A 13,209-nucleotide genomic window follows, 5' to 3' on the forward strand; every position below is an offset into this window, starting at 1 on the left:
TTGGAAGTTTTTCATCACGGTGGCACAGTGGGTAGCGCTGCTGCCTCGCAGTTAGGAGACCCGGGTTCGCTTCCCGGGTCCTTCGTGTGTGGAGTTTGCATGTTCTCCCCGTGTCTGCGTGGGTTCCCTCCTGGTGCTCCGTTTTTTTCCCACAGTCCAAAGACATGGAAGTTAGGTGCACGGGCGATTCTCAATTGTGCTCGGTGTGTGTCCTGTGGTGGGCTGGCAAAATGCCTGGGGTTTGTTTCCTGCCTTCTGACCTGTGTTGGCTGGGATTGGCTCCAGCAGACCACCGTGACCCTGTAGTTAGGATATAGTGGGATGAATTTTTATCACATCATGTTTTAATACAAAACCATAAGGAACTCAATGAAAATTGATGAAAACTCTCACATTTTAATGTTTGCAATACTGTTTCAAAATAATTGATCATGAAAATGTTCTGTCAATGTTTCAAATTCTGTATGTAAATTCAAGAAAAATACCTGTTTGTTTTCAAGGACTTAACATTTCCATGGTATTCTTACAGAAATTTTCACTTTCCTCTTCACTGTGTCTGTTCCATGATTTCCAAGCAAATGTTTTAAATGTGAATTGAAGAAGTGAAACTTTGACTATCATGATTTCACCCAATTCTTCTGAGTTAATCAAAACATTTTTCACAATTTGTTTCTAATGAAGATTTTTATTGTTACCTAAACACATAAATTACTACTCTGAATGATACAGAACCCTCTTCTTCCAGATCATTTATCTCACCAGCACATATGCATCAGCAAAGAGTTTCCCAAATTTCAGGTCCGGTACAACTGATTTTGTTCAATTCAGCCTCAGCCAAACTGAGAAACTTTCTGTGTAAACATTTAAAGGAAGCTTCCATTTCTGATTGAGCTTTGAGAAAACAACTTCATTAAACAACCCTTAAACATATGTTCCACCACGGTACGTCTGAGAAAATTACATGCAGCAAGCTGTAGCAACTTGCCATTCCTTCTGAATCTAATGTGAATTTTTAGCTCTGCTGTCATACTCACATACAAAACATGGCAATATTTGCAATGATTGTCAAAATGATCTAAAATCACATGAAATATGTAATACACATTTTGCAATGAATCTCAGAGCTATAATTTCATGATCTTCTATTGCCCTCATGTAAACATTCAAAGGGAGGCTTTCGGAGATTTTTTTAAAAATTATTATTCCTGTGCACGTTGCAAGGTATTAGCATCTGCCAGGTAAAGAAAGTTTTCTCTGCTCTTATTCTTTTATACCTTATTGAATTTGCTACCCTACAACAGGCGAAAAGAGAAACGTAATATTAGAGCAAACTTGAACTCAGTGATGGTGAAGGATAACAGTTCCAATCAGTTCCACTAACCCCCACCAAAAAACCCAATCGCTTAATCAATCGATGAAATAATGTGTACAGAAGCAAGAGTGATTGTTTCATAGTTTTACTGAAAGTGTAAGGGATACCTCCTGTGCTGCTGGAATTCATATATGTGGCGAACAGAAATAATGAATGACTACCTCCATTCTCATCATGGAAAATAATCAGTACATGCCGTTATTGTAGAAAGTTGCTTGCTGTTTTGTTCTCCTCCGTGTAATTTGTTAAAGCCTTTTCTGTCAGAAGTAGCTAAGCACAAATACACTAGCACTAGCAGGGTGAAATGGCGGACGTGTTCGCCTTTCATCCCGCAGGAACGTCAGTTTATTTCTCACCTTTGGCAAACGGTGTAGCAAAATCAATTTCATATTCCAAATATACTGATAAATGGATCGCATAATATCCATTCCTTGGAGTCAAAATTAAGCCGCATGGAAATTTTCAAAGTATTTGCAGAATCGAGCACCACTTGTCTATATACAAAATACTTCCGTGTCTTATTAAAGAATCCTTCGATGATTGATTTTAGGGAAAAAATGTATGTCTTTTTTTTCTAATGTAAGTGGTCCACATTTGCTAGAATCAGGCGCAACGCCTAAGGATTCACCAAAAAAGGGTCAGGCCATGTGAAAAAAGAGCTGTAATGATAAAAAATCTATATAAAAAATAAAGAATGAATATAGAAATTCAAAACTGTAAACACCTCAGAAGAACGAAATACCTATACTTAAAGGTACACTGTAAAATAAGCAGTGTTAACATAACACTTAAAGAGTTATTTTTAACACTTCTTTGGAGCACATATGGTCCCAATCCATCGAGAGTAAAAATAACACTGACTGTAGTGTAGAACTTATAGTGTAAATAAAGCACCATAAAGTGTTAAAAACAGCACTGAGAGAGTATTTATTTACACTTGTTATTGTACTATAAGTTTAACACTGTGGGGCACGTAACACCTCTGGTGTTATTTTTACTTAGATTACTCTGTTAAGTGTTATTCATAGTGTTCTTATTTGGTGCAAAATATGTATTAACAAATACATTCTAATATTTAAAAAATTCTTTACACAGATGTAAACATTCAAATGTTTATTTACAAAATGGGCAAAGTGGCTAATTTAAAACATGTACAGTTCCATGTCATAAAATTACATATAAAATGATAAAATATAAAAACATAAATCTTGAAATAAAACCTGCATTGACAGCTAAGTGTTAACAAGACTGCAGTAAGGTACAACAAACCAAAAGAAATTATCAGACCCATAAGACATTTGCATATCAAAAGGTTTGTAATAAATTAGTTCAGTGACATTGAACACTTTCAAGGATTCAGTGTCTTGGTTCAATTCTGTAGGCATAACGATGATCATCAAAGCAAACAGTTTTGAGCGGTGATGCAACCAGTACCACAAATTCATTTCTAACAACAATATCTTTGATTTTATAAAACACTGGCAAATCAATGTCTACTTCACCACAAATAATTAAACCAGAACGGTATTCAGTTCCATTATGCTTCACCCATTTAACTGAGAGAACATATGTTTGAGGAGGAATATTCAACTTGGACGCAATTTGGTCATTTTCACTTAAGTCACAGAGAGAAACCGTCTTTCCTGGTCCAAGTACTATTCTGTCATGATTGAAGGTTGTTTGTATGAAGGTGTACATGTTGTGAAGCACCTTATTGTACGAGGCACCAAACACAAAGTGGGCTTTGAATAGTTCATCAAAGGCAGCAAGACCACTCACTGACTTGCATGGTATGGCTTTTTTGTCGAGGATGATGTAGTATCCATGAATGCTGCTTTTCTTTGTCCCGACAGCAAGCAGGTAGGGCTGGGTGCTCTCCTTAATTGAATCAAGATGTTCCTGTATGTTAGTCCCTGCCTAAAAATAAAACAAAAGACAATCCTTAACAACGCTCCAATTGCTTGTTTCTACATTAGTTTTACAATGAATACAACTGGGTTGAAGTTGAAGCAGACAGGTCATACAGAAAATGCCAAATTTACCTTTTTGAAGATCACAATGTATTTCTCAGCTTGAGATGCCGACATTTTCCCAGGTCTCTTGCGACCTTGTGCTGATGGAGGAATTAGGTGAAGTAAAAGAAGAATCAAAGCAAGACCACTACCCCATCCTAAGAGATATGGTTATTTTAGGGGGGAATAAACAATTAGTAAGGTACATAAATATGTTATTAACTTGTTAAAAAACAGCTTACCATCTTCATCTGATTCAGTGTCCACAGCTGATTCTGCACAGTGAATCAGGTCCTGAAGTTCTTGGGAGGAGTTAAGCCCCTTGCTCTGCTGAATGACTTTCTGCATGAATGTAGTTGGCCACCTCTCTAAAAATTTAGCTGCTGTCTTTTTACCAAAAAGACAAGCAAAATCCAACTCAATCTGTAAAACCCACCAAAGCAGAAAAAAAGCAACTAAGTGCAAATTTATTATCTTTACAATAAATAGTCAAACTTTAAATCCCCACAGATATCATCTATTGTCCTTATTTCACAGAAAAATAATCTAAATCACATTAATAACTCAAATGTTCTTACCAGGCCCTTGATATCCAAATAACGTGGAAATTCAGTTAGCACATCAGTGCATCTGCTTGGGTCATGAATTATCTTGCGACGATACTGAAATGTCTCCCTCATCTTGACCTTTACTGTCGCCTCCTCTGAAGTATGCATCATAAGAGAAACAGCTTCCCTATACTGTTCTTCGGTTAGGATAACTTCTGTGCTGGATGAAGCTTCTCTCTGAGCAGATGGGCCACCACTAAAAGACTGGGGGACACATCTACGGGTCTCTAATGGTGCACTGTTCCTCTGAATGTTCTTAATTTTCCATGACAAGTACCCTTGTCCACTTTGAGGGTCATAATAATGTTCCTTAAAAAAATGTTTAAAGTAAAACAAGACATCCATCTACCACATAATTATTTAACTAATTTAATTAATTGACTTACATATCCAAGCTTTGCATATGGATCCCTAAGATATGGAAACATGGCAATGATTCCTTGAGCATACAGTTCTCTTACTTGTTTGGGTGGAGATGAGCTGTAATATTATAGAGAAACAATCATATATGAATTGAAATGTAAATAATTAAATGTTATTAACTTTTAAAATTCACTTTTCCCAGCAGTTAACACATTACACTTTATAAAATTGCATCAACAAGATGAGAATTTGAGTGTCACAGGCATTTGCTACAGAAGAAATGTCACATTAAATTTTGTCCTGACACCTTTGTAAAAGTGCTCGTTCACCAAAAATTCAGTTTTGTATTTTTCCACACCTGGAAGATCTTTATAAATTTTTGATTGCATCCAAGAGCTTTCTAAACCCTATAAACAGAAACGTGACTACAACTTTCAAGATCTGTGTCTTGCATGACCCATGTAATGTAGTATAACCATTGTGATAATATTCCATGTGGCTATAGTGGTTCAACCTAAACTTCATGAAACTTTAAATCCTTAGTGTGTGTAAAAACAGACTATTAATATTGTTATTTTTTGCACAAACTACTTTTCTTGCTCTATAATAACCATTATAGTCATTCTTGGCTTTGAAGTGGCAGTTGTTTTTCCTGTCTATGAGGGTGACTTTATCACAAATATGTTCATTTGTTTTCTGAACATGAGAAAGATCTTACTCTGTGGAATGACACAGAGTTGAGTAATTAATGAAAGAATTAGCATTTTCATTGAATTAACCTTTTAATGACCTTAATGATCTTTTAAAAATCATGTCCTTTAACAAATTTTGCTTTGGGCTAGGAAATCATGACCACTGGAATAAAGAATACTTAAAATACAAGTTACCTGTGCTTTTCAGTCATATCTGCAGTAAGAATATTGACCATCTTTCTCCTGTTGCTGTCAGACAAGCATTTGGTTTTGTTGTACTCTCTGATGATTCCATCCCCACCAGGTTTAGTCTGCAGAATTTTTTTGACCATCTGCAAAGTTACAAAGCACAATAAACAACCCATGTCAGAAAACATTCTGTGAACATGATTGTGTAGTCACATTGTGATTCTGCACCTGGATCAAATCTCCAACGCATGAATTTGGTAAACTCGACTTAACTTTTGCACTTTAGTTTCATGCATTAACACAAATGACACAGTGTGATATTGTCAGAAATCAGAAAGGCACTTTCTTCAAAATGTTAATTTCTTTAAAACATAATTTAAAAAAATAAGTGACTAAATTCTAAATTTTTACTGAATAACATCCAAGGCACAGACACACACTCACAATTCCTGCTTCATCTTCAGCTCTCCTCTTTCTTGTAGGGCTGTCATCACTTAGAAGAATGGTGTCATCAGATTCATTGCTTGAAATCTCAGCTGAGCTTTCTTCACTTGGCACTGGAGGAACATGGGTCAATTCTGTTGACCAAGAATTAAAAAAACCTTAGTTTTAGTCGAGTTAATTTGACTGTTAATTTGACAAACAACTGTTAAACCTTGGTACTGCTAACAAACTTTTTTAAATTTACAAAATTAAATACCCGTTTGCGATCGCAACGTTATATGAATTGTGTTTCCTAAAAAACATGTTTACACATGGCTGTAAATGTGTGCATGGGTGTGATCTTAGACCCAGACGCGGTGGTAAAAAGTTGTATATTAAGTCACACTTAACAAGCGGATTGCATGCGCCTGTCAACAAGGATCGACAAGATATGAGGCAGGTCGAAAAATCGTCCGATTGCGATTTTTGGCCGTTCATTTGGTGCATCTCGAGCTATTTAATTCCCTGTCAAGTCATGCCATTAGCCGTTGTGCTAATCCCATCAAGGGGCTTTGGTCCAGCGCTCACGCAAAAGACACTAGATGCGCGTGCTTAATAAATAAACTGTCATGATTCACACCCTGTCTACCGTCTTTTTCCCCACGCTGTCACTTCTCCTCACGTGCTCATGTTTTCCCTAGCCCGTCATGTGCATTTCTCACACCTCCGTTTCCGCCCCGTCTGCTCACCGGTTTCTCATTTCCTCGTGATTAATCCAGCATTTAAGCACACGCTATGCGTGGCTCTAACTGCTGGATTATTTATTGTATGTTTCGTGCCTCGATTTTCTCACGTTTGTTTTTTCCTTATGATTTCACGTTGCCAAGCTCGCTTTGTTTCTCGTTTTCGCGTCTCGGACTTAACGTCTCGCTCTTTGATCTGCCAGTTCTCGAATCTCCGCTCTCCCTTTTGACTACGTCTTCCGCCTTTGTTTTTTGCTCTGAAGTTTCACCGCCTGACATTTGAGCGCCGACCTCGCTTCCGCTCTCCGACTTTGCTCCCTCCAACTCTGGATGGAGTTCGCACCGCCCGTGACACAAATGATGGAAAAGCAGTGCAGCTCAACCTTTATACAAATTAATTTACAAAATAAACTTAATATTTGACTTCCCAATCACAGTCAATATGCAAATACATTTTAATTAAGTTTAATTATGCCTTAAGGCATGATATTTTGATACTCCCCGGACATTTTCAAAGCACAAACAACCACGTCACTTGCCAATGCTCAACTACGTACATTTTGACGATATACATTACCATTTGAAGAATCTGGCAATAGTATCTGGAAAACGCCCAAATTTGGTTGCTTCAGAATGTCCTCAAAGACGTCTTCGTCTATTTCAGTGCCAGACTCATCATAAAGCCTGGCCTCGGGCCTATTGGAGACACTGATGCCGAACTTCACGAAGGCTGTAAACGAACCAAAATAAGATTCAATTGAGTGGCAAACGCCACCGACATTGTCAGCTTAATGCTTATTTTTTTATATAATTACAAATGCAATTACCTTCATCCAGAAAATCGGAAAGTTTCAAATCGCTGTGAGAAACTTTCACATACTTCTGTTCACTTCTGAACTTAACTTTGACAAGCATCTTCACTCCTAACAAAGTACTTAGTGAGTACTTAAAATATATATATATTTTTAAGTATAGAAAGATAAAGACCTCACCTTGCAGCTGGCATGTGGATAAAATGGCGTTTTCGTCTTCACGATTGTTAAAAGGGAGGGGCAAAGAATTTGGCGGGTTTTTTGCACTTCAAGTGTAAAAATGTAATTGCACCATGCAGCACCACTGCAACTACACTACAAAAGAAAATTTATTAACACTGTTGGTATCAATTTAACTCTTTTAGAATGAATAACATTTAACACTGCATTTTTACACTGCTTATTTTACTGAGTAATGTTTACACAGAAGAAGAAAATGGTATGCGCCTTGCGTGTACTGTACATTAAGTGGCTGAGGTTAACTAAGGCACGTGCGTACTTTTTTACAGCAGAGAGCAAATGAGTCTGTGAGTCGGAGGGCTTTGTGGGAGTTTTACGTTTGTATCTGAAAACTCTAAAGCAAGTGAACTGCAATTTGTAGGGTGTGTTTTGCGCGAAATTGATTAGGCTTCTATCAGACTTTTGCAAAGCAGCCCTTTGTTGCTGGTGGTTAGCATTTTTCTCAGTGAAAGCAATTAGCTGCATGTTACAGGCCCGCTGCGCAACTCCTATTATTCCTCGTACACCGTGAAGAACGAGCGAAGCTTAGCTTCGAGAACAGCACTCGCAAAGCCAGACTTCGCCGGACGCGGTGGCGCGTGTCTGTAATCCTGGCTTCTCGGGAGGCTGAGGTTGAAGGATCGCTTGAGCTCAGGAGCCCTGGGTGGCAGTAGCCTGTGTCGATCGGGTGTCCGAGCTAAGTTCGGCATCGATATGGTGCTCCTGGGGGAGCCCGGGGCTGCCAGGTCGTTTAAGGAGGGGCGAACCGGCCCAGGTCGGAAACGGAGCAGGTCAAAGTCCCCGTGTCGGTCAGTAGCGGGATCGCGCCCGTGAGCAGGCGCTGTGACTCAGCCTGAGTAAGAGAGCGGACGCAGCCTCTAAATTTTCGTCTTTTTTTCCCTTGGAATCGATCTTCAACAATGTTCATTGTCTGTAGAAAATAATGCAGAATTTTCCCCGGTAAACGGCTTGTTGTCTGTTAAGCAATTCCACGTGAAAGATTTCGCAATTTACACTTGAAGAATTATACCTGTAAATTTTGCGTGCACTCTGATCCTGTACTCGTTCAAGAATACAATATGAGAAGAAAATGTGCCGAATTTACCTTTTAAAACTCCTATCTACCAGGTATCTGAGCTTGTAAGCAGGCAGAATTCGTGAAAGGGAACGTATTTTTCCATTCTTCCCTGTTTTACCCCAGGGCAACATCCCAAATATTGTTTTCAGTGAAGTTGATTTACTGATGTAACCGTGAGAATATTTCAATTTCAACCACGAATTTTTCGAATTAAGGAGTTTATGCCTCGAGTCTAGGAAGCTAGGCATGAACAATATTACCTGTCAATATGCATGCATTTACGTTTCTATCAACGTATGTATGGAAAGAAATATGGAAAGATCTTTGGATTCCTTGCATTGTGTGTTTTTTTAATGGTGTTTAACCAATGGCAGCAGCATTGCGAACTGTCTGAAAAACGATTTTCTAGGGAGTGTGTTTGTGTGTGTTGATTTGTCAGTAAATATGACCTGTCGATGGAAAATTACTTTCAACGTTGGTGAGAATGTTTCCTTAAGCAAAAGACAGCAAAGGTAAAGGAAAATGTGTTTTAATTGTTAGAGAAAGTAATCATTACTAGAGATGTCAAAGTCAGTCAGTCATTGTCCAACCCGCTATATCCTAACACAGGGTCACGGGGTCTGCTAGAGCCAATCCCAGCCAGCACAGGGATCAAGGCAGGAACAAACCCGGGCAGGGCGCCAGCCCACCGCAGAAAGAACAGACAATGTCTCAGAAATTGTAAACGAGATTTCATTATGTTATGAAAAACTTCAACATTGAAATATTTGTTCTTGTAAATAGAAAAGGCACTAGAGTGTTATTGGAGGTATGTGGAAGAGATTGACAAAAGTCGACAAGGTCGACAGCATAATATCTGTTCTAAAGGTAAAGTCAAGAAATGAAGAACTAGCTAAACTGCAAATCATCCAAGCACATGTTTAAATTTCAAGCACCAGAGTTTTGAATTTTTTTCATTCCTGCCCTATTCTTAACATGAACGAATGTTAATATGAGAAGAGCAATGAGCACTCATTCGTTCTGAATACTCAGTTGAACGTAGCAGCACTGTCAGAGAGCTGCAGCCTTTTGCAGCAGTCATCAAGCAAAAGAAGGAAAAACTGGACAAGGCACAAGATCATATCTCAGCAAATGCACACACTCACTTAAGTCAATTTGGCTACGTCAATTCACAAAAACTTAATGTGCATGGACTGGGAGGATACCCACAGGTACAAGGATTGAACACGGATATTCCTTGCAAGCAGAAAACCAGAAGGCCAGCTCCTGTCTCTCTTATTTGAAGTGGCACAGATAGCCAGTGCTCCACCATTCCAACACAGAGGAAGATCAAATAAGTGCATGTTGTAGTTGGGAGGACAGAGGGTTCGACCCTGCTGACTGAGAGCTCCTGGTTTGTGGGCGAGTAGGAAACCTAGCTTCACCGTCAGAAAATATTATTGTGTTTTTCTCCAGGCACACAGTTTCTTTCTTTTACTTTTTTTCATTTTGTTGCTGTTTGTTTTCTCTGTTTTGAAAAAATCTTGCCGCTAAGGTACTTCAGCAACTCCATACAGGATGAGCACTCCGTGCGGGCACAGAGCGTTCCTTCTTGACCACTGCTGGAAAATTCATTTCTGGACACCATGATCCCAAGATGAATTAATCACGAGAATTTTTAGTAGTGCCGATTTCTTTAGTCATGGATACAATGTACTATCAACTGTAGTTTCTTTCATCTAGTCCCTTAACCCGAGCCAGACCTTCGCATCTCTTTCGTACATTTCCCTTTTTATGAACCCATTTCAGGGATGTTACTAGTGGAGCTGCTGCTGTTGGTAGCGGGCTGGGGTTTACTGGGTGATTTGGTCCTCTCTTACTGCATTGTCCACACCGATCTTACCATGCATATAGGAGCCCAGCACAATATATCAAATACCAGATATACTATTTCTCAACTCGGAAGAATTTAACACTGAACTCATTTGTGAATTGGAAAATACATATGTTCCTTCTAGCCGACTGATCCAGTTTTCATTAATATCACAGGGATGGCTCTGCAAATACCTACAATTTTACACTTAAGGGGAAAGAAACAGCTTGCATGGAGATGACAAGTCTGCAAATTAAACTCTTTGAAAATTGTTAATGATTAATTTGATGAGTAAATGAAAATAATGCAAATTATCATTGGAAGTTTTTCATCACGGTGGCACAGTGGGTAGCGCTGCTGCCTCGCAGTTAGGAGACCGGTTCGCTTCCGGGTCCTTCGTGTGGAGTTTGCATGTTCTCCCGTGTCTGCGTGGGTTCCCTCCTGGTGCTCCGTTTTTTTCCCACAGTCCAAAGACATGGAAGTTAGGTGCACGGGCGATTCTCAATTGTGCTCGGTGTGTGTCCTGTGGTGGGCTGGCAAAATGCCTGGGGTTTGTTTCCTGCCTTCTGACCTGTGTTGGCTGGGATTGGCTCCAGCAGACCACCGTGACCCTGTAGTTAGGATATAGCGGGATGAATTTTTTATCACATCATGTTTTAATACAAAACCATAAGGAACTCAATGAAAATTGATGAAAACTCTCACATTTTAATGTTTGCAATACTGTTTCAAAATAATTGATCATGAAAATGTTCTGTCAATGTTTCAAATTCTGTATGTAAATTCAAGAAAAATACCTGTTTGTTTTCAAGGACTTAACATTTCCATGGTATTCTTACAGAAATTTTCACTTTCCTCTTCACTGTGTCTGTTCCATGATTTCCAAGCAAATGTTTTAAATGTGAATTGAAGAAGTGAAACTTTGACTATCATGATTTCACCCAATTCTTCTGAGTTAATCAAAACATTTTTCACAATTTGTTTCTAATGAAGATTTTTATTGTTACCTAAACACATAAATTACTACTCTGAATGATACAGAACCCTCTTCTTCCAGATCATTTATCTCACCAGCACATATGCATCAGCAAAGAGTTTCCCAAATTTCAGGTCCGGTACAACTGATTTTGTTCAATTCAGCCTCAGCCAAACTGAGAAACTTTCTGTGTAAACATTTAAAGGAAGCTTCCATTTCTGATTGAGCTTTGAGAAAACAACTTCATTAAACAACCCTTAAACATATGTTCCACCACGGTACGTCTGAGAAAATTACATGCAGCAAGCTGTAGCAACTTGCCATTCCTTCTGAATCTAATGTGAATTTTTAGCTCTGCTGTCATACTCACATACAAAACATGGCAATATTTGCAATGATTGTCAAAATGATCTAAAATCACATGAAATATGTAATACACATTTTGCAATGAATCTCAGAGCTATAATTTCATGATCTTCTATTGCCCTCATGTAAACATTCAAAGGGAGGCTTTCGGAGATTTTTTTAAAAATTATTATTCCTGTGCACGTTGCAAGGTATTAGCATCTGCCAGGTAAAGAAAGTTTTCTCTGCTCTTATTCTTTTATACCTTATTGAATTTGCTACCCTACAACAGGCGAAAAGAGAAACGTAATATTAGAGCAAACTTGAACTCAGTGATGGTGAAGGATAACAGTTCCAATCAGTTCCACTAACCCCCACCAAAAAAACCCAATCGCTTAATCAATCGATGAAATAATGTGTACAGAAGCAAGAGTGATTGTTTCATAGTTTTACTGAAAGTGTAAGGGATACCTCCTGTGCTGCTGGAATTCATATATGTGGCGAACAGAAATAATGAATGACTACCTCCATTCTCATCATGGAAAATAATCAGTACATGCCGTTATTGTACAAAGTTGCTTGCTGTTTTTGTTCTCCTCCGTGTAATTTGTTAAAGCCTTTTCTGTCAGAAGTAGCTAAGCACAAATACACTAGCACTAGCAGGGTGAAATGGCGGACGTGTTCGCCTTTCATCCCCGCAGGAACGTCAGTTTATTTCTCACCTTTGGCAAACGGTGTAGCAAAATCAATTTCATATTCCAAATATACTGATAAATGGATCGCATAATATCCATTCCTTGGAGTCAAAATTAAGCCGCATGGAAATTTTCAAAGTATTTGCAGAATCGAGCACCACTTGTCTATATACAAAATACTTCCGTGTCTTATTAAAGAATCCTTCGATGATTGATTTTAGGAAAAATGTATGTCTTTTTTTCTAATGTAAGTGGTCCACATTTGCTAGAATCAGGCGCAACGCCTAAGGATTCACCAAAAAAGGGTCAGGCCATGTGAAAAAGAGCTGTAATGATAAAAATCTATATAAAAAATAAAGAATGAATATAGAAATTCAAAACTGTAAACACCTCAGAAGAACGAAATACCTATACTTAAAGGTAATGTTTACACAGAAGAAGAAAATGGTATGCGCCTTGCGTGTACTGTACATTAAGTGGCTGAGGTTAACTAAGGCACGTGCGTACTTTTTTACAGCAGAGAGCAAATGAGTCTGTGAGTCGGAGGGCTTTGTGGGAGTTTTACGTTTGTATCTGAAAACTCTAAAGCAAGTGAACTGCAATTTGTAGGGTGTGTTTTGCGCGAAATTGATTAGGCTTCTATCAGACTTTTGCAAAGCAGCCCTTTGTTGCTGGTGGTTAGCATTTTTCTCAGTGAAAGCAATTAGCTGCATGTTACAGGCCCGTGCTGCGCAACTCCTATTATTCCTCGTACACCGTGAAGAACGAGCGAAGCTTAGCTTCGAGAACAGCACTCGCAAAGCCAGACTTCGCCGGACGCGGTGGCGCGT

At 38.7% G+C, this 13,209-nt stretch overlaps 1 protein-coding gene across 3 annotated transcripts; it reads right to left on the reverse strand.

Annotated features, from left to right (window-relative positions):
- Nucleotides 1-2,505: 2,505 nt before the first annotated feature.
- Nucleotides 2,506-7,321, reverse strand: LOC120522481. Of its 3 annotated transcripts, none has more exons than XM_039743408.1 (9): nucleotides 7,230-7,321; nucleotides 6,980-7,132; nucleotides 5,681-5,814; nucleotides 5,243-5,379; nucleotides 4,379-4,472; nucleotides 3,963-4,301; nucleotides 3,627-3,807; nucleotides 3,415-3,485; nucleotides 2,506-3,289 (listed from the first exon to the last, which is right to left on the reverse strand). In XM_039743408.1, exons 1-9 carry the CDS (start codon nucleotides 7,315-7,317, stop codon nucleotides 2,729-2,731), a joined length of 1,758 nt encoding a protein of 585 aa, XP_039599342.1. In that variant the 5' UTR covers nucleotides 7,318-7,321; the 3' UTR covers nucleotides 2,506-2,728. The 3 variants fall into 3 exon arrangements, with proteins under 3 accessions (XP_039599342.1, XP_039599341.1, XP_039599343.1); XM_039743407.1 differs by having other exon boundaries at nucleotides 3,415-3,542; XM_039743409.1 differs by lacking the exons at nucleotides 6,980-7,132; nucleotides 7,230-7,321 and adding an exon at nucleotides 6,409-6,697 and having other exon boundaries at nucleotides 3,415-3,542.
- Nucleotides 7,322-13,209: the final 5,888 nt, after the last annotated feature.

This window comes from Polypterus senegalus, unplaced genomic scaffold (genome assembly GCF_016835505.1).
Source record: "Polypterus senegalus isolate Bchr_013 unplaced genomic scaffold, ASM1683550v1 scaffold_2247, whole genome shotgun sequence".
NCBI classification, from domain to species: domain Eukaryota; kingdom Metazoa; phylum Chordata; class Cladistia; order Polypteriformes; family Polypteridae; genus Polypterus; species Polypterus senegalus.